Below are 20,863 nucleotides of genomic sequence, written 5' to 3' on the forward strand. Positions count from 1 at the left end.
TCAAATACAAACAGAAACTTAAAGGTCTTCACAGCAACCTGTCAAAATAAAAGTTTGGTTTAACTTGTAGAAATTGTGACAAAAATATATTACTTAATGTAATGATGGTACTACTACTAATAATAACATTATTATTGCAACATTGTATTTAAGGAATATTTACCAGAAAAATGTAAATACAAAGCACAGTATTTCTGAGAAAAAATAAGTAAATAAAATAAGAATAAAGTATTAATTAGAGATGCTTTTGATTATGAAAATTTAATAAATCCATTAAAATAGAATACAGAAAATTATAAAAAAAAATACAGAATTTGGTAAAAAAAATTCTTTTGCATTTGCATTTAATAAATTGCTGTTGAATTATTTAAGTTTCATGATTTTTAAATAATTAGACTTACTTTTTGATTGATATTTTTACAACATAGGCTCAATGGAAAGGTGTGCTTCTATACACATTTCTGCAAACCTATATGTCTGAATCACTGCAGTTTCCAGTTTAAATGAACATTAGAGGCAGTGAAATTCTGACAACTTTTATTACTTTTCACACAAAGTATGATTTACAGGTACGCAAATGCGCAGTAAGGTACGTAATTACGATGTTGCAGAAATGGACCACAAAACCAGTCTTTCTTTAGTGCCACAAATCATTAGGATATTAATTAAAGATCATGTTCTATAGTAAATTTCCTACAGTAAATATATTAAAACATCATTTTTGATTAGTAATATGCATTAAGAAGTTCATTTGAACAATTTTAAAGGCGATTTTTCTCAATATTTAGATTTTTTTGCATCCTCAGATTACAGATTTTCAAATAGTTGTATGTCGATCAAATTGTCCTATCCTAATTTTGGTTTTGTGGTCCAGGGTCAGAAATGTATATAGAGGCACATATTTTCATGGGCTTGGGTTGTATTTTTTTTAAACCATTAAAACAGAGTCTAGAAAACTTAAACGGTTAAAAAAAACTGAATTTGGAAAGAAAAAAAACGTTTGACCCATTAACTTTCATCATATGAACCCAAAAAACTCATGCAAGTTTGGAAAGACATGAGAGTCCGTAAATAATAACAGAACTTTAATTTTTGGGTGAACGATCCCTTTAATATGTGCATTGTATGCACACAAACAATGTAAAAGGCAGTTGCTAGTAAACGACTGCCTTGCAATTTGTTATGCATTAGGAAATTTTTGATGCCAGTGATACGGTGGTGTTTTAAATCAACACTTATATATTAAATGTACAGTATGGTCTGTAATCTCAGCCATGGTAACTGGTACAGTCAAAATGATGCTGAAATTTAGCATTACTTGTCAGTTCCTTGTTTATTCGAAAGAAACACGAAGACAGTACGTGATCATGACGATCGTTTGCATATATGTATCAGAACTATTCACTGTGATAACCAGATTCTGCCTTACGCTGAAGATGCTGTTTTTGTCCGTTTTGTTTCTCCGTAGCTGAAGGTGTTTTCTGGTACTGTAAAAAAAAAAATCACGAGGTTGTCCTGGCGCACAGTTCTCATTAATCTTCTGGTGGCTTTGATATCATATTATGCCCAAACGGGGAGGTTTACTACTCTTTTTAAATCGTGTCACTTTCATCGTTTTCTCATGTTTCTCAGACTTTTATACTCTTGCCACTTTTGTAAGTGTGAGAATTTTGTTTACAAAATTGAAAACATCAATACGATCTTAATGTTTATTTTCTTTTATATATAAAAGAAAATAAACAGAAAGAAACTTTGTTATTCATGTAAAAGTTCTCGGAGTACAAGGGGATAATCGGATTTGGATTAATATCTATGCAAAGCATAATCAAACATACTAGATCACAAAAACACTAAAGGCTCAAACAGATGTACGGCTTGTACAGCATCTGTGGGTTCTGAGTCCGTGCAGCTGAATTTTACTCGTTACGTGGATTGCTTTGTCTTTTGTCAGCAAAAAAGTAAAAAAAGAAACGCAGTTAATGCACGGAAAGCGTTTAAGGGATTGTTCTTGTAAGGGATCTGATTGCACCGTGTAAATTTCCTGTATAAAAAAGCATGACCTACATGTGCTTTGTCTCTGACAACTGTTTTCATGAGGATCATGCTTCGTGTGTTCAAAATGTAAAATAATTGACGGGAAGGATGTGTCAGGTAATCACTTACTGTTATATCTTTTACTTGACTGCCTCATTGAAAAGATCAGCGTTGCTGAAACCAGAATGTATTTCATGTTTTTATGTAGGACCAAACATATTACTGAAACTAGCATTATTTTTGTTACTGTGACGTTTGTGTTTAATAGCTGCCCTTTGCGTTATTGTGGCCCCTCCGTTTCATTTTGCAAGAGGCTGCGTTGTACAGAAACTCATAGCTGTTGAGCTGTGAGCCTTTTTTTTTTCATTATTATTATTATTTTGCATGTCTGACCATCACAAGTATTGGTGATTGATAAGCTGTGCACTTTTATCTTTGATATTTTATTTGACATTTGTGAAATGACTACATCACTTCCTACATTTACTTGGCACTTTAATCGATACCCAATCCATTTTTCCCTCATTTTTCTGTTTTTCCTCCACCCCTCTGAGTGACTGTTAAGTGCACTGGGTCTATTTCCCCCCTCTGTTTGGCCGACTTTGCCTTCTACTCTAAGACAAGTATTTTTGAAGAGGAAAAAGTATCTGTTGTCTATTTATGATTTTATACTTGGTCAACGCAAAAAAAAGAACTTTTTTATGTAGTGTTAGGAAAAACTATGAAAGTTCCCCGATATTAACGAAATGCATTCAAGAAGGCAGGTTACCTTTCTGCATCTCAATTCAGCGTTTTACCTTTTATAAAGCTTCATTTGTGGATCATAGTATATCGTTACCATGAATTGAACCAAATCTGGTCCAGAAAGGAGAGCATGGAGACAAGACAAGGTCTTTCATCAGTGTAACCCATAGCGTATTCAGAATCTAATGTATGCACAGTCTTCACGTATATAAATGCTACACTTATACATTTCTATATTTTAAAAAATAAGAGTAGATCATAAAATATCAGGATTATGTAAAAAAACAAAAACAAATTCTATATATATATATAAATTAAATGAACAACTGTATGTTTTTACATTTTAAAATGCTTGAAGTGGACGCTATACTGTCCCTCTGTTCAGGGGTTTCACACTTTCCTCAATCTCATGGTTTAAACACACCAATCTGTGTTCATTATCAAGTGTGCTCACACTTCTAGCCAAATCATAAGAGAATCCCTGCTGCAAATGTACATGCAGTTTTGCTTTTCAGCTTCTAAACACTGAACCTTGTTGAAGCTTTGTAAAAAATAATATCCTCTTACGTCTTTGTTTTGTAGTATTTGCAGTAGAACTCTTTGCTTCTGGCCGATATTCTTTTCTTTTTGTGTTTTGTTTGTGTTTGTGTTTGTGTGTGTGTGTGTGTGTGTGTGTGTGTGTGCGTGCATTGGGAATTTGATGTTTAAGTACTGTAAAAGTTGTCTTTACATGCTCAAGGTCCGTTTGCCGCAGTGTGTTGTAGATTTGTGATTTCTTTGCGGTGGTTGCTTTATACACTCAGTTCTAGATTTCCAAATATCTGACTTGGCCAGTTTTCGTTGCATTCAAAAATTATTTCACAAGTGTCCTAATAATGCAGAATCTTTCATTTGCAGGATACAATTTAAAATTTAACCTGTTTTTATTTTGTTAACTTATACATCTCAATGTTACAAATGCTACAATGTTAAAAAAAGTAAAAATCATTTTGATCTGAAATCTAAAGATATCCTGTTTAATATCTTGAAACGACCAGAAATATCCCTATAATATAGGGAAATGATAAATAGGATTTTAATTTTAAATAGTTTATTTTTGTCTCGAACAAGAATAGGTTTTTAATTGTGCAAATGCTTATTTTTGAGTGTGGCAATAGATTTTTAACCATCTTTAACCTATTCAAAAAAGTTAGAATTTTTTTTTTAAGATGAGGCCTAATCATAGATACATTTAAAAAAATATATAATTACCAGATCAGTTATTTATGGAAGCCTGATTTGTCACTGAATTAAAAAAAAATAAAAAAAAAGATTGAGTAAAAAAAAAAGTCTGAATTGCTAGATGCAAACTCGCATTTTCAAGAAAAAAGTCAGAATTGTGAGAATACACTCCGAATTGTGAGATATGAACTTGCATTTTCGAGAAAAAAAGTCAGAATTGCAAGGAAAAAAGTCTGAATTGCTAGATGCAAACTCGCATTTTCAAGAAAAAAGTCAGAATTGTGAGAATACACTCCGAATTGTGAGACATGAACTTGCATTTTCGAGAAAAAAAGTCAGAATTGCAAGGAAAAAAGTCTGAATTGCTAGATGCAAACTCGCATTTTCAAGAAAAAACTGCAGAAAATAAGTCAAGAAAAGTCAAAACTGCAAGATGCAAACTCGCATTTTCAAAAAAAAAGTCTGAATTGAACATTTTCGACTTATTACACAATTCTGACTTTATTTCTCAACTGAGTTTATAAATCACAATTTTGGGAAAAAAAATTGTAAGAAAACACTGAATCAATTCTAACTTGGTTTCTCGCAATTGAGTTTATATCACGCAATTCTAAGAAAAAAAAACAGAATTGCGACATACAAACTATCTGGGAAAAAAGTCAGAATTGCAAGATGCAATCTCGCATTTTCAAGTAAAAAGTCTGAATTGCAAGATGCAAACTTGCATTTTCAAGAAAAAAGTCAGCATTGCGAGAAAACACTCCGAAATGTGAGATACGAACTTGCATTTTTGAGAAAAAAAGTCTGAATTGCAAGATGCAAACTCGCATTTTCAAGAAAAAAACTGCAGAAAAAAAGTCAAGAAAAAAAGTCACAATTGCAAGATGCAAACTCGCATTTTCAAAAAAAAAAAAAAGTCAGAATTGTGAGGAAAAAGTCTGAATTGTGAGATACGAATTCACATTTTCGAGAGAAAAATTACTTATTACACAATTCAGACTATTTCTCGCAACTGAGTTTATATCACACAATTCTGAGAAAAGTCAAAATTGTGAAAAATCTCAGAATTGTGCCTTTTTATCATGCAATTCTAACTTGGTTTCTCGCAATTGAGTTTACTTTATCACGCAATTCTGAGAAAAAAGTCGGAATTGCGACACAAACTATGCAGGAAAAAAGTCAGAATTGCAAGACGCAATCTCGTATTTTCAAGAAAAAAATGAAAAAATGATTAAGAAAAAAGTCAGAATTGTGAGGAAAAAGTTTGAATAGTGAGATGCAAACTCGCATTTTCAAGAAAAAAAAAGTCTGAATTGTGAGAAAAACGTCTGAATTATGAGATACAAACTCGCATTTTTTTTTTAGAAAAAAAACAGAATTGTGCGTTTTTATCACATAATCCTGACTTTATTTCTCACAATTGTGAGTTTATATTACGCAATTCTGAGAAAAAAGTCAGAATTGTTAGTGTATGTCTCGCAATTCTAACTTTATAACTAGGGGTGCAACGGATCGCAGATGATCCGTGATCCGTACGGACCGGACCCCACGGTTCGGTACGCATGTGGTTCGCGGATTAACTGTTAAATTGAACCTTCATAGAGTAAAAGTGTATAATTTGCATATGTTTTGTCTTGCCAATTTAACCATTCAAACTACTTAAACTGCTGCAGCAAAAGAGAACACGCGCGCTGTTTCTTTCTTCTTTTTTCCCCCCCCGTTGCCGCACATACCTGAAGCGAGCACGCGCACAGAGAGAGAGAGACAGAGAGAGACGCGCGATTCAAACTGCGTGATTCACAGATTGATTCCTCTTTAAAACTTCTCTTAACATACATACAAAGTTATGTTTAATACCCGTTTTGGTATTCTGGTAAACACAGTCGGTTATGTCTTTAGTAAACCAAAACAGCTGAGAAAGATGCGTGCCAGTATTAGAGACGTGCATTAGGCCTTAAAGAGACAGCGTCCTATTTATACCTGCAGTGAGAAGCACTAATTATTTTACAATTAAATATTACATTTCTGCACCTGAATACTAGTGTTATTGATGTTATTAGTACCTTTATGTTGTATTCATCTACACTTGTCATTTTTGTAATTGACTTTATTAGTTCAGCTAGTAGTTTTTGCTGTGGATTAGAAGTACTTAAAGTTAGCATTCAGTAATTATTAAAAAAAAAATGTTTTTTGCTGATCCGAAAAATGATCCGATCCGTGACTCCAAATCCGTGATATGATCCGAACCGTGAGTTTTGTGATCCGTTGCACCACTATTTATAACTGAAGTTTATGTCTCACAATTCTAAAAAAAAAAAGAGTCAGAATTGTGATATAAAAAGTTGCAATATCTTTTTTTTTTTTTTTATTCAGTGGTGGAAATGGGCTTATGTAGTTACTTGCCAAAATGCCCCGTTTATAGAAAGCTAGAAAAATACTATACATGTGTGGTATACAATACATGCATTCGTTCTCTATTTGACAAGCCATTGAAAAAAAAAAAAAGCCAAAGTTTGTTGTTTGTATTTTTTTTTTTTTTTTTAACTGAAGTTGTGCTTCAGCTATGGTCTGCTACTGTTATGTCTTCAGTATAAAGATGCTCTTGAGTAATTGTCAGTTTGCCACAGTAACTACCTAGTGTCTTTGACCAACGGTAAGAATTTACTTTGGTATTTTAGGACAACCGTATTTAAACCGTGTTTTTGATGTATAATCTCTCCCAGGGCCAAACATTTACATGAGACTATCTATGTCTTCAGCCTTTAACACTGAAAAACCTGCTTTATATTGGGTGAACTTTTGCTGCATGGTACTGAATATTAAAATACCCGCAAGTCTCGATGTGATGTCCTGCTTTTTCGCAGTTACCAAGCTCCGAGTATAACTCTCTACTAGTGCATTACTAAAACTTTTGCAACTGGAAATATCATTTTTTGATGAAGTGGTTTTGTATTTTTTTTTTCTTTATGTACAAAAAAACATTGTTATAGTGCTAAAGAGACAACTTGATAATGCAACCCAGTGGAACTGAAACGCATATCTGACAAAAAAGTTTAAAATACTCTACAGTATGCGCATTTAATGAATGTGAACTGTCTCGGTGGTTCATATCTATACAAAGGCAGCTAATTTCTATTTTTTCAATGTATGATAATTCAGATGTTGCACATACATTTGACTGCAAAGTTCAGACGTTAATCCAATTTTTTTGCAACTAGACGTAACTATACTCACCAAATATGCAAACCTAGCTTTCAGGAACATAGCTCTGCAGCTTTGTGGTTTGGTTTATCTGACCCTTTAAAACAAAAGGAAAATATGTTCCTATTACTACATGTTTTCTATGAAATATAGAAAACAAACAACAAAAAAAGAAAGAATATAAAACATTGTGGGCTTTGTAAGTGTGCTACTTATTTAAAACGAAATGTTATCAAGCTTAAATTCCATTGTCCTTACTGTATTTTTCTGTGTGGAAGCTTAAGTCTTTGTACCTTTGCATTAATATTTGTTTATTGAATTGAATAAAAATGTTTAAAAAGCATATTTGTTTGTATGATTTTTCTCTGTGCTCCAAAACATTCAGATAGAGAAAGTAGGTATGCACGTATAACTATTTTATAATTATAGACTCCAAAAATAGTGTAGTAACATTGGAAAGAATTGTAATGTGATTTCTTTAACCATAAGGTAAGCCTATGGGTGAGACTTCTGGTTCATTATCCACCACAGGGAAATGACGAGAAGAATAACAATGTGCAGTAAACGGTAAAATTGTTTGCACTGTTTGTTTCAGTTCATAACTAGGATAATACATTAAAATACCATGGTAACAATTAATAAAATGTACACATGGCTGTGCCCACTCTTACTGGAAAAAATGTGGATAGAAATTTGATTTATAAAAAGAGAAGTAAATATATTTTCTAACTATCAGTGCTATTTTAAGTACCGTAGGATACAAAAATAAAAATCTTTTATACAGTTAATTAATATTATTAGGTTAAGTTCCATGTACATAAATAAAAATGGTCTTACTATTAAAAATGGCAAGCTATTAGAAAATTGATATTCCTAAATTCACTATCTTTTTCACTAATGATATCACAATTTTTTTTTATATATAAAGAAGTCACTTCAACTCACCAAGCCTGCATTTGCTTGGTCCAAAGTACAGCAAAAACAGTAATATTGTGAAATATTTGTACTGTTTAAAATAACTGCTTTCTATTTGAATAGATTTTAAAATGTAATTAATTCCTGTGATCAAAGATACATTTTCAGCATCATTACTCCAGTCTTCAGTGTCACATGATCCTTCAGAAATCATTCTAATATGCTGATTAAGAAACATTTATTATTATTTTCAATATTTAAAACAGTTAAGTATTTTTTTTTTCAGGAGGTGAATAGAAAGATCCAAAGATCAGCATTTATCTGAAAAAAAAAAAAGATAAATGCTGTTCTTTTGAACTTTCTATTCATCAAAGAAACCTGTTTTCAACACAATAATGTTTTTGAGCAGCACATCAGAATATTAGAATGATTTCTGAAGGATCATGTGGCCCTGAAGACTGGAGTAATGGTGCTAAAAATCAGCTTTGAAACCACAGAAATAAATTACATTTGAAAATATATTCAAATAGAAAGCAGTTATTTTAAATAGTAAAAATAGTTAAGAATTTGACTATTTTTGCCATACTTTGGATCAAATAAATTCAGGCTTGGTAAGCAAAAGAGACTTCTTTAAATTAAAAAAAAATTACTCTTACTGTTCAAAAACGTTTGACTGGCAGTGTACTGTATGTTGCTAGATAGTGAAGTGACTTCCTCTTCCTCTTTTCATTTTTGATTTATTTATATATTTTTGATCTCTAGAACCTCGAATGTTATCTACGATCTTTATACATCGTTGTTTATATAATGTGCATATATTTAATCTATAAAACGTTTGTTATTTCAGCACACTCGTTAAAAACCAGCAATTACCGAGTTTGTTGTCCTATTCTAATAACCGTCTGCGTTCTGCATCATTGTTTGTCTGAATTGATTTGAACCTGCGTGATGGCGTCACGCGGCGTCGCGCTCTCCCATAATGCAGCGGGCCGGAGGTTTTGATCCAGTGGAGTTCATGAGATCGGTGAGAGCGCTCGACGCAATGAGGCGGAGAGACACGACAACCGTCGAACCTTCATCTCCCAACTGAACACACACATACACCATTTCTCAAGCCAACAATCACATCAGAAACATGTGGTTCCGCCACTTCTCAATCCTCCCGAGAGGTCTGTGAGTTCCTGCAATCCACTAAGCCCTTGAATCCGGAGGATTTTTCCCCCGTCGGCCGATTCGCACCGAGCAGGCAATGACAACGGCCTCCGCAACCCCGCAGCAGATGAGAGACCGGCTGCTGCAGGCCATCGATAGCCACAGCAATGTGAGTAACCCACTCACTCTCCTGCAGACCAGAGCTCACTTTCCCCGACACGACACAGTTAGAACCGCCTTTCGAGTCGCCAAACGCCGTATCGAGCGTCTAAATGTATGGCAGAGCAGATGTGGAGCTCCCATTAGCAGTGCGCTAACTGACGGGAGCCACATTTACCCTGCGCTGCGCTTACCATACGCTAACAGAACAACCGGGCGGACGCAGGAGAACCCTGCGTTTAAACATAAACATGCATTGAGAGCTATCATAAAAGCGGCTACCTCGATTTAAGCTGCATGTTGCGATCAGACACAGATGACATGTTGTGGGAAGCCTGTTGTCCGCTAGCTGTTTCATGTCAAGCTATCAGCTATTGAGCTTTGGGTCAGATTTAAAGTATTCTCTGCTCGTTTCTCGCTTTTGTAAGTTTAACAATATCCCTAAAGCCGCCAGTGAACATTGTCTGTTGTTTCCTGCTTGTACACGACATATCTTGGCTAATAGGAGCTCGTTATATGTGGTTAGCTGACACTGTGGCATTAGCAAAGCGCTAGCAGATGAATTCATGCTGAGAGCAGTGAGTTAGCTTGATTCTGTATCACCAAGAGAGATTAAACCTCAGCTGATGCCTTCAGACAGTCGTGGATTTGTGGTCTTGGCTGTCCTGGGTGTTTCTGAACGTGGTTGAACTGACCCGAGCACACAGCTGGTAGCTGTTCCGGCTACGTTGCTGTGCTAACTGGGGATGCAGACCTAACTAACGTTAGAGCTAACCTGCTGGCTGACTGGAAAATGTGACAGCCACATTGAATGTTTTACTAGGCTAACAACTCGCCATGAAAATGAGGAGCATGAGGGGAACAATCAGCGTAGAGGGTTTAGGAAATAAACGTCACAGTAAATATTCCCAATTTTAAGTCTTTCTGGAGATTTTATGGTGAGTAAACTGGACGGGTTTGATTTTGAATTAATTTCATACACACTTAACTATTTATGTATTCTTCTTGAAGTTTGTCTATTCATACATTCTTTATTACATTATTCACTAGTCTCTTGGGATTAAATTGGCAGGTTAAGGTCAGGAGGATCAGAATGCTGCCCTGGAGTAAATAGTGTAAACCTATTGTCTATTGAGTAAAGAGTAGTGTTTGTGAACAGTTTCTGCTTCCACAGATTTAAAAGTTGTTCAGACTTTTTCACACTCACTGTGAATGAGAGGTGTGATGTCTATGACAAAACTTATTGTAACTGATAAACTACAGTTTATCACTTTTGTTTTAAAATTCTATGTCTGACACAAAAGAATGTGGAAACATAATTTTGGTTGTGTGCCAAGCCTCAGTGCAGTTTTTAATTGTATTTCCTTATATTAGACACTGAACAACTTCATGTGATATTCTTTATAGCTAAAGGCTGGACTACACTGTGCTTCTTTACAAAATTGGTACAAATTTTAAAACCTTAAATATATACACTTGCTGATTTTTTTTTTTTTTTTTGATGACTAGCTTACACCTTCTTTTAAAAGTGACCCATATCCAGTATCTGGTTTTACTCTAAACAGCTGGCGAAATAACCCAGGGTTACTGACAACTGACAGGTTGCCAGGTCTGCGAAACAAAACCAGCCCAATTGCATTTCTTCGCAGTCCTTCCCATTAGGCAGAATTCCTCTGTCAAAATAACGGGGAGAGATCACCTCAGCTTGCAGACTAAAACACAACCCGCGGCAACAGTGTAAAAGTAGCCCAATTCTGCAAGTAAACCACGGACTTGGCAACACTACATACTGACCCGGAAAATCCTTCACCTGGGTTGACCTTATTCGCCAACATTTTTTTTTTTTTTTCTTTTTTTTCAATGATGTATGACTCGCATTGATGGGAATATCTGATCTGACCACTTGCATGGCAGGTGCAAACGCACGTATCCGATTCATATTAGATTTATTTCCATGTATGAATGAGACGTGAAGCCGAGCTGAGAATATCAGAATTCATGTGCTTTTTTTCCTGCTTACATGTTCCTCGGTCATATTTGGTCTGTGCCACGTGAGTGGAAAAATTATAATTAGGTCACTTAAACCAAAACTCATGCAGAAACGTGTACCTCTTTGCTAGGAGATGCTCTGACAAAATTTCTGATATTTACTGGACATTTTTCAAATTTTTGCAACCGTAATCAAATTTAACTGATCATGGGTCAAGACAAAAGTAAGGAGAGATGACCAACAAATCATGCTGGAGGATTTACTTGTAAGATATGCTCCGTGTAGGACAGAGTGCGTGTGGTCGCGAAAGTGAACAGACGCTCATTCAAAATAGATTTTAATACTCTGTATAGGGTAGCTGCTCCCTGATGCACGAAAATTATATTAAATATTGGAATGATTGCGAGAACAGGCGATAATGGCCCGAAATTCAGCAGGAGTGGCATCAAGAATACAGTCCCGTCCCGTGTAGGGCTTTAGTGCAAAAAGGCACATAATGAATGGCGACTGTAGAAAGCAAAAGCCACGGTGCCAATCCACAATTTGGGCAATTTAGAAATCCCGACCGGACGCATTTTTAGGTCTAAAAAGAGAACATGTCCGGGGAAAAGAGGACTTATGGTCACCCTAACTTAGTTTTGTAACATGAGCCCACACTTTTGAAAGTTTTACCCTTGCTGCCATGACTGATTGTCTGCACAGTGCACGCAAACACACACAACATCACACTTGCACATGGATATCACATGCACGTCTAGCAAACGTCACATCATTAAGTGAAGGAAAATGACAAGCAGCAGCTTGTAATTCGCCATTAACATTGAAGTATAGATAAAGATAAAGCAACACAAGTATCGATTGTCCTATCTGTAGTCCAGTATTGTCCCACTTACGCACCGGTCCAAAAAAATACCAGTTCTTGGTACCCATCCCTACTGACTGACTTTGGGCAACTAGCATTGACTCCTCCAGACAGTAAATGCAAGTGAAAGATGTGCAGTGTATTTCAGTTTTTAGTTTGAACACCTCCTGCTTTAGAATAGGATTCCAACATTTTTCTCTACCCGTTATCTTGGACAGTGTTTTATAGTTTGTCATATCAGGCTTGTGTGTTAAACTGTCTGTCTTCCTGAACAGATCTGTAACATGGTTGCAGTTCTTGATGTTATCACCAATTTGGAGAAGTACCCTATCACCAAAGAAGCACTTGAGGTTGGTAAAGTTGTGCACTAATCATCAGTAATATGATATCAATCTGACCAAATACTCTTTACGGGTCCAAAAGTACCTCTATATTTTATGCGTGAATATTATCTTTTTAAGCTAAGCTTTTAAAAGCTCATTGTTTTCAAACTTACAATGTCACACACAATATTTAAACAATTCAGAAAAGATAAATCACTAATTGGCTTCCTCAGATTTTGATTTGGAGAAAAAGTTAAGAATGATTTTTCAGTAGTGATACCACACCATGAGGATACAGTTAAAGTCAAAAGTTTACATACAAATTGTAGAATCTGCAAAATGTTAATTATTTTACCAAAATAAGAGGGATCAAACAAAATGCATGTTTTTTTTTTTTTTTTTTTAATTATTTATTTAGTTCTGACCTGGAAAAGATTTTCACATATAGTCAAGATGTTTACATATAGTCAATTTTTTAGTGATAGTTGTTCATGAGTCCCTTGTTTGTCCTGAACAGTTGATCTGCCCACTGTTCTTCAGAAAAATCCTTTAGGTCCTACAAATTGTTTGGATTTTCTGAAAATGACTGATTTTGAGATCCATATTTTCACACTGAGGACAACTGAGGGACTCATAAGCAACTATTAGAGAGGATTCAAATGCTCACTGATGCTTCAGAAGAAAATACGATGAATAATGTGCCAGGGTGTAAACTTTTGAATAGAATGAATATGTGTACATCTTTTTTATTTTGTCTAAATATCATATTTTTTTCATTTAGTACTGCCCTTCAGAAGCTACAGAGGATGGTTACATGTTTTCCAGAAGACAAAATAAGTGTTTACCCTGATCTTCAAATTCTAAACATTTTCACCCCCTGGTCTTAATGCATTGTGTTTCCTTCTGAAGCATCAGTGAGCGTTTGAATCTTCTGTAATAGTTGCATATGAGTCCCTCAGTCGTCCTCAGTGTGTAAAGATGGATATCAAAATCATACAGTCATTGTTGGAAAGGGTTCAAATACACAAAAATGCTTAAAATCCAAAATATTTGTGGAAAATAAAACTAAGGGACTTAGTTTTATATAAGGGACTCATGAACAACTATCACTAAACAAAAAAAAAATCAATTCAGGTAACAACACCATATTAAGAATCAAGTGTATGTAAACTTTTGAACCACGTCATTTTCAAATTCAACTAATATTTTCTCTTAAGGATTGTATGTAAATGTCTTTTATGTGAAATATTTTATTCAGGTCAGTAATAAAAAAAACATGCATTTTGTATTATCTCTCTTTGGTAAAATTAACATTTTGCAGATTCTTCATGTAAACTTTTGACTTCAACTGCATATTAGCACTGTTTGTTGTTTGCTTTTGGGATCTAAGTATTTTGACCCTAAACTTTTGCTTGATGTCAGATTTAACAACTAGTTATATTGTCTATCATTACTCTACCGCATGGTATTAGTTTGACTGACAAAATACTTTTTGTGAAGACATTTTCTTTGATGTTTTCTTTTTAATGCAGGAAACCCGCTTGGGAAAGCTGATTAATGATGTGAGAAAGAAAACAAAGGATGAGGACCTTGCCAAACGTGCCAAGAAACTCCTGCGGAACTGGCAGAAGCTGATTGAGCCCGGCCAAAGTGACACTCCGGCGAGAGGCGCGCCAAATGTCCCGGGTTCTGCCAATGGCGGTGCTCACCCGTGCCGGACAGACACTCCTCCGGCGGTCCCCCCTCCCAGCAAGGTTGCTCCAGAGCTCAAAACCAGGAATGACATCCATAACACATACTCCCCAAAGGCAGAGAAATCCAGCAGCCGAAAGCGGCGGGGGGAGCAAAGGGATAGTCCGCACCTGCCGGCCAAAATAACAAAGACATCCCTTTACGAGCCAATGTTTTCCTCTTCCCCGCAATCAAATGGAATCAGGGGGAGCCCCGAGCCACTCCCGGATAAAGACGATGATGTACCGTCTGACAGAATCCGCGTGGAGCACCTTGAGAACGACAGGCACAACAAAATCCCTGTCAATGCTGTGAAGCCTCATCCGAGCTCTCCGGGGCTTACTAAACTACCTAGCACTTCCTCCTTACTCAAAACATCAGTGTTACAGCAGCATGCGAGAATGGATGGAGGTGGGCAGCATCAGCCCAAAAGCCCTCGGTACTCCTCGAGTCCGCGCAGCGTAACGCACGAGACCATGGCCAAGAGGTCTTCAACATATGCACCAAAAGGGACTCTCTCGAGCCCGGCTCAGAATTCAGCCCAAGTGCCCTCTCCTTTGCCCATGCTGCAGCCTTTAACGTCGCCGGCCCAGGTGTGCATCAGCGACGGTCCGTCGTCTGTGGGGCTGGAAGGCTCGATGCACTTGCACAGGTCGACGGATAGACTCTCCCAGCCCCCACACAGCACTGCAATGCCGGAGACGCTCTCCGGCTCCCTGCTCGCCACACACAGCTTAGAGGCCGCGGAGACCAAGGGTGAGCGGGATGGAGCGACCTCCAACTTGGAAGGCAAAAAGCGCAAGAAATACAGACCCAGAGACTACACGGTAAACCTTCAGGGGCAGTCCTCAGAGGACAGGACCAAACCCGTGCGTTTAAAAGAGCGTAGGTTGACTTTCGACCCGGTGACCGGACAGATTAAACCCCTCACTCCGAAAGAATCCCACCATGAGCCTGAGTGCCAAGTCCCGCCGGTTGCAGAGCCTTCGGTGCGGACTGAGATGCCGCCGCAAAAGACGCCTACGTCGGTTCCCAACCCCTTTCAACAGACGAACTGGAAAGAGCTCTCCAGAAATGAAATCATTCAATCGTACCTTAACCTTCAGAGCAATGTTCTCACATCGTCTGGAGCACAGACCCACGGGGCGCACTTTTTCATGACTGAATATTTAAAGCGCGAGGAGCACGACGTCAAAGAGTCCAGAAAAATGCACGTTTTAGTACCGAGCAGCTCCACGACAGAACTCCCCGGGGTTTCTCGGGACGTAACGAATGAGGACCTTCTCAGAATACACAACGAGCACTGGCCAGGAGTGAACGGTTGTTATGACACCAAGGGAGCCTGGTTTGATTGGACAGAGTGCATAGGGTTGGATCCTCACGGTGATGAGAGTAAATTGAACATCCTGCCATACGTTTGCCTAGACTGAGAGAACAGGGCTTGGAAAAGTTGTCAATGTTCCCACTGTGAGTCGAAGGAGATGGAAGTGACTCTCCTTGCCACTCTGTACTAGGTTCATCTTACAGGTGTAAAGAACGAACCGACGGCGGTTGTTCCACAAGACGGAGCTGAAGTGACGTCCTGTTTGTAATGTGCTGCTACCAACAAGAATTTGCAAACAAGGGTTGTATATAATGGCTCGCAGGGATTAAACTGGGCCAGTTCTTGCACAACATGTGAATAGGAGGGTCTGAGCAAGCATTGAGCAGTACAGATATGTTTAAAAAAGCAAGTCGAGAACATTTTTTGGCAGTTACAAAAAGCTTTATGTGACAAAGAATAAATTATAAAAGTTTCTTATCATGTATGCATCTATTTATTTGACCATTTTTGTTTTCCATATCTTTTTTTTTTCTTCCTCCTAGCAGAAGGTTATCCACTAAGATGTGCAGATATGTTTGAGGCTTTTCTGTTCGCATCACACATTTGTCCCCTTATTTGTGATGTACATGAGGCATATATAAATACATTGTTTTCCCACAGCGGCTCTCACGTACGTGTGCTAATTGCTAAGTAGATCCCGACATTCCATTCTGTCATTTCTCGCTTGACATTTCCTTCTCGATTTATTTAATATACGTGATTTTCTTATGAGACAAAAGCAATCTATTTTTAGATGTGTTAAATAAAACAATATTTTAAACAAATCTGTTTGCCTAGATAATTGTAAAAAGAAAAATATGGATAAAGAGAAAGTATTGATGTGCTAGAAGCAAACGCAGTGGACGGCCATAGAGGGTGCTACTTTTCATCTTCATACTGCGAGGACAGGAAAGCAGGAAAATGTTAATATGCTGGAAATATACTTGTTACCATTCCTTTAGATATCGTTTGCCTTACTGAAACCATTCAACAATGACTTTCTTATTTGAAGAGCCTTAGTGAATGTATGGCATTTAGACTTTTGTTTAGGTGGTACAGAAGGAAACACCTCTTGGTCTTTTTTTTTTTTTTTTTCTCAAATGGACGCATTGTGCTATAAATGTGTCAATAAATATGCGCGTTATCCTGCTTGTCTGTACATAGTTCTTGCAATCCATGTAAAACCTTTCTTAAGTCTTCATTTTTTTTTTAGTGTGAATGTAATGAATTTGGGAGAAAACGGAGCATTTGGAATGAAAGACCCAATCGTTTGTGTTGCTGTTCCGCTGGTATCTATAGACCTAGATTTATAGGTTGTGGTCCTATTATTCATTCAGTGTTTTCAGTTTGACATATTATTGATTGTTTTTCTGTTTTTTTTTTCTCCATTCAATATTTTTTTAAATGCCTTGCCATTGTTTTGAAGACAAACGTCTTGTGAAGGGGGTGAAACCAATTTGCTGCCGACTTGCAAACACTGTGTGCTCTGCTACCTTCGTCCTTACCAATGTGCCTTTGATGTAAAAAGTTTGGAAAGGCTTCCGCTAGCTTCACTTGGTTTCAAAAGTACAGCATATGTTTTCTTCAAAACCATGTCAGATATTCCAGGGATATGCATTGTTTTTGAAGCAAAGGTCATCTAAGAGCTCAACACTTGGTTAGGGTATTGCAAATATAATTTGCAATTTAAAACTAGAGGAGAGACTTCTTTGATCATTTTTGATCAGTATATTTGTTCAGTGTTTAACATCACTCATTTGTTCGAAAAAAATAAAATGATAAACTCTTTGCATCATGGTACCCTTTCTTCCATCAAGGTTATTTGTCCCAAACATACTTGATTGACATGCTCATAAGAGAAAAAGATGATTTAATGTTTCTTTTCCTTTTCAGGAAAATTTGTAGTGCTAAATGAATCAATAGTAGACAACAAAATGTGTTGTTACTAGGGGTGTAAATCGGAGCCTTCAAGACGATTCGATACGATACCGATTTCTTAAGCCAACGATTCGATTATTTTCGATACTTCAGAATTCCCTGTGATACGATGCGATTCGATCCGATTCGATTCAATATTAGATATTTTTACATGATATCTCAAGTTTCAAATAAATCAACAAAAATGGTAAATAATTTGCCTTTTATTGAGAATACAGAAACAGTATGCTATTCACATAATGTGTATGTTCCACTAAAGCAGTTGTGCTCAATGCACTGCAAATAGAACAGCAAATATAAGTTACTGCATCTACAAAGTGCAATCAGATAAATTGTAATAATAAAAAAAAAAAAACTTATAGTGCATGTCTACTATTGCCAATTAGCCTATTCATCGTTTTAAAAAAGTTTCTTTCATACAAAATTGGTTACATTTTGAAAATACAATTTGCATCTTATTAAGAGGTAATGGTCACACATCCTCTGCAGTAGATGAACTGCAAATAGAATACTACTCCACAAAATCAGTTCAAAATCATCGCTCTTGAAAGTCAGACAACAACGTGAGGTCTGTGAACATGAACAACATCATAGATGGACTGTGAAACGAAAGTAAGGCGTGTGAAGAAGAAGACAGTGAGGTTAGTGCCACCCGCAGCTTAGGAGTAGGTAGTACGCTTAATACATCGGAGCAGACAGTAAAAGAAAGGTCGGAACGGATTCTAAAAATAGACAAGTGAACAAACAGGCGGCAAAATAAACACATTAATCGATATTCTTGCGGACGAATCGATGCATTGAATCGGCGGCTGCATAATCGATGCATCGATACGAATCGATTAATATTTACACCCCTAGTTGTTACCTATGTAATGTGCTATTTGAGTGTAATTTCTGTGGTCTATTTGCTTGCTTGATGTGTCATGGAAACTCCCTTTAACTGAAGCTAACCAACAGTGGTTGCTGTATACACACGTACTTGACCTAGTCTTTAAGGGATAGGGGAAATTCTTTCATTTATTCACCCTGATGTTGTTTCAAACCTGTACAATTTACTTTTCTTCTGCTACATCCAACAGAATTTTTTGAAGAATGTTTCGGCTTATTTTATGCTAGCTTTATGGACCAATTGGAGAAGACCTCACAGTTATGTCTCTTAAAGCTGTGCATGCATTGTGGTGACAGAAAAACACTGGTAAAAAGTGGAGAGAAATGGGTAAAAGAAAGAAAAAAAATTGTGTCTTTTGGATGTCAGAATCGGAATGCAAATCATTTTTATAGAATACTGTCGTCAAAGACGCTGTTTGAAGCAAACGCAGACATTTTAAACAGACAGATATGGATGAAACCTGCTATGATTACTCTACTTTTGAAGCATAAATTTGATTTAAACAATATGTCTACGTAATATTCACATATGCAGTTCATAGGAGACATATTGTATTACAGTTATGAAAAACCTATATTTAAACCTATAACATTTTACATAAAATGCACCTATTTTATCTCACAATTCTTGCAGATGCAAGTTTATATCTCCTAGTTTGGACTTTATAACCCAGTTTAACTCAACAATTGCCATAAGTTTGGGATATAAACTTATGATTCTGAGCTGAAGGGAAAAAAAGAATTTCAAGTTGATTTTTTTTTTAATCATAATAGTGAGAATGGAGTCAGGATTTTGAAATCTAAACTTAAATGTATCTTTTATTATTCTTTTATTCCATGGCTTCCATAGACTGCTACTTTAAAACACATTTTCTGCCACTAGATAAGCTTTGCCCACAAAAAAAAAAAAAACTTCATCATTGTTTGCAATTTGTCTGTTTAGCTTAAGTCAATGTGGTTCAAAACAACACTGGACCTTATTTAGCAGCCATTCACACAGAACAAGTTTCTGCATTTTGCAGCGTCTCACGCTTGACTTTACATTGTAAAAATGCATTGTTTGAATGTCCCCTTACACACCAAATTTTTTACCAAAGACTATAATTGTCATTCTAATTATTTGAGAATGAGGAATTTTGCATAACAGCTTTAACAATAATGTGGATGAAATGGAAATCCATTTTAGAACAATCAGAATGGACTTTTTAAGAAGTTGAGCATTTAAAATGACAGATGAGATTAACTGCAGCTTGCTTATAACAAACATAAATGTTATCAAACCTCGGAATGCACGTCAATATAATCTTGTTATAGTTATCTATCTTTGTGTGAACAGGCCTTGAGTCACCATTTAAAAGAATAGTTCACCCAAAAATAAATGTACTCACTCTCGGGCCATTTAATAATTTTCACGACTCCAGTGCATCAGTTAACATTGTGAAGCAAAAAGATACATTTTTGACTTATGTCCTTCAATCAAAATATTACTTTCTGCAGTGAAAAAGTTATCTCATCTGAATAAGGAGAGAAATATGCACAGATCACGGCACCCATTCACTGCAGAGTCTTATCCACTGGTGAACAAGTGATGTAATGCTAAATTTGAATGGCCTGGGGACAGTGTTAAGAAAAGTTACTTGCAGTGCGCTGTGTAAACTTGATGTTACTGTAGTCCTAGACTAAATGTGAACATGCATTAATTCATTTCACTCGCAAGAAAACAGATTCGGTATTCATCAAAATGAATTAAAACAGTGAAATGCGAACTGAACTCAGAATATGACATGATGTGAATGTACTTTTCCTTCAGCCTGAGGTGTATTCATTATACTTTCGGTGTGAAAGGGCTTTTACATTTGCTAAAAATAAAACTTTTTATATTAAAAACAAACAAGCAAGCCCTGGCCAGATTTAAAAAGTACCATGAAAGTAACGCAAAAGTAACATATCACATTACTTTCCATAAGAAGTACCTAAGTAACGTATTTAGTTACTTTTTAGGGTGTAACACAATATTGTAATGCATTTTAAAAGTAACTTTCTCCAAAACTGTCTAGATCTACAGTAACATCAAGTTTACACAGTGCACACAACACTTTTGTAAACTGATTTCTCTCAACATTGGGACAGGAGTCCACCAATACATGGGAAAACAAAGTAACTAGCGTTACTTACTGAAAAAGTAACTCAGATTATTTATTGTAAATTAAAAAGTAGTGCGTTACTTTTCTAGTTACTTAAAAAAAGTAATCCGATTACGTAACTCATGTTACTAATACTTTACCCCCAACACTGCCCAGGGATGAGTTTTGCGAATTTTCGGCAAATATTAATTTATGGGT

The 20,863-nt window shown here is 36.3% G+C and overlaps 1 protein-coding gene across 1 annotated transcript; it reads left to right on the forward strand.

Moving 5' to 3' along the window:
* Nucleotides 1–9,144: 9,144 nt before the first annotated feature.
* Nucleotides 9,145–16,133, forward strand: LOC141344122 (mediator of RNA polymerase II transcription subunit 26). Its single transcript, XM_073848882.1, has 3 exons — nucleotides 9,145–9,436; nucleotides 12,554–12,628; nucleotides 14,134–16,133. Exons 1-3 carry the CDS (start codon nucleotides 9,365–9,367, stop codon nucleotides 15,760–15,762), a joined length of 1,776 nt encoding a protein of 591 aa, XP_073704983.1. The 5' UTR covers nucleotides 9,145–9,364; the 3' UTR covers nucleotides 15,763–16,133.
* Nucleotides 16,134–20,863: the final 4,730 nt, after the last annotated feature.

This window comes from Garra rufa, chromosome 10 (genome assembly GCF_049309525.1).
Source record: "Garra rufa chromosome 10, GarRuf1.0, whole genome shotgun sequence".
NCBI classification, from domain to species: domain Eukaryota; kingdom Metazoa; phylum Chordata; class Actinopteri; order Cypriniformes; family Cyprinidae; genus Garra; species Garra rufa.

Coding starts and splice junctions, on each gene's coding strand:
- LOC141344122 (XM_073848882.1), top strand. CDS start 9,365: ATGACAACGGCCTCCGCAACCCCGCAGCAGATGAGAGACCGGCTGCTG. Junction 9,437..12,553: donor CCATCGATAGCCACAGCAAT/GTGAGTAACCCA, acceptor CTTCCTGAACAG/ATCTGTAACATGGTTGCAGT. Junction 12,629..14,133: donor TCACCAAAGAAGCACTTGAG/GTTGGTAAAGTT, acceptor TTTTTAATGCAG/GAAACCCGCTTGGGAAAGCT.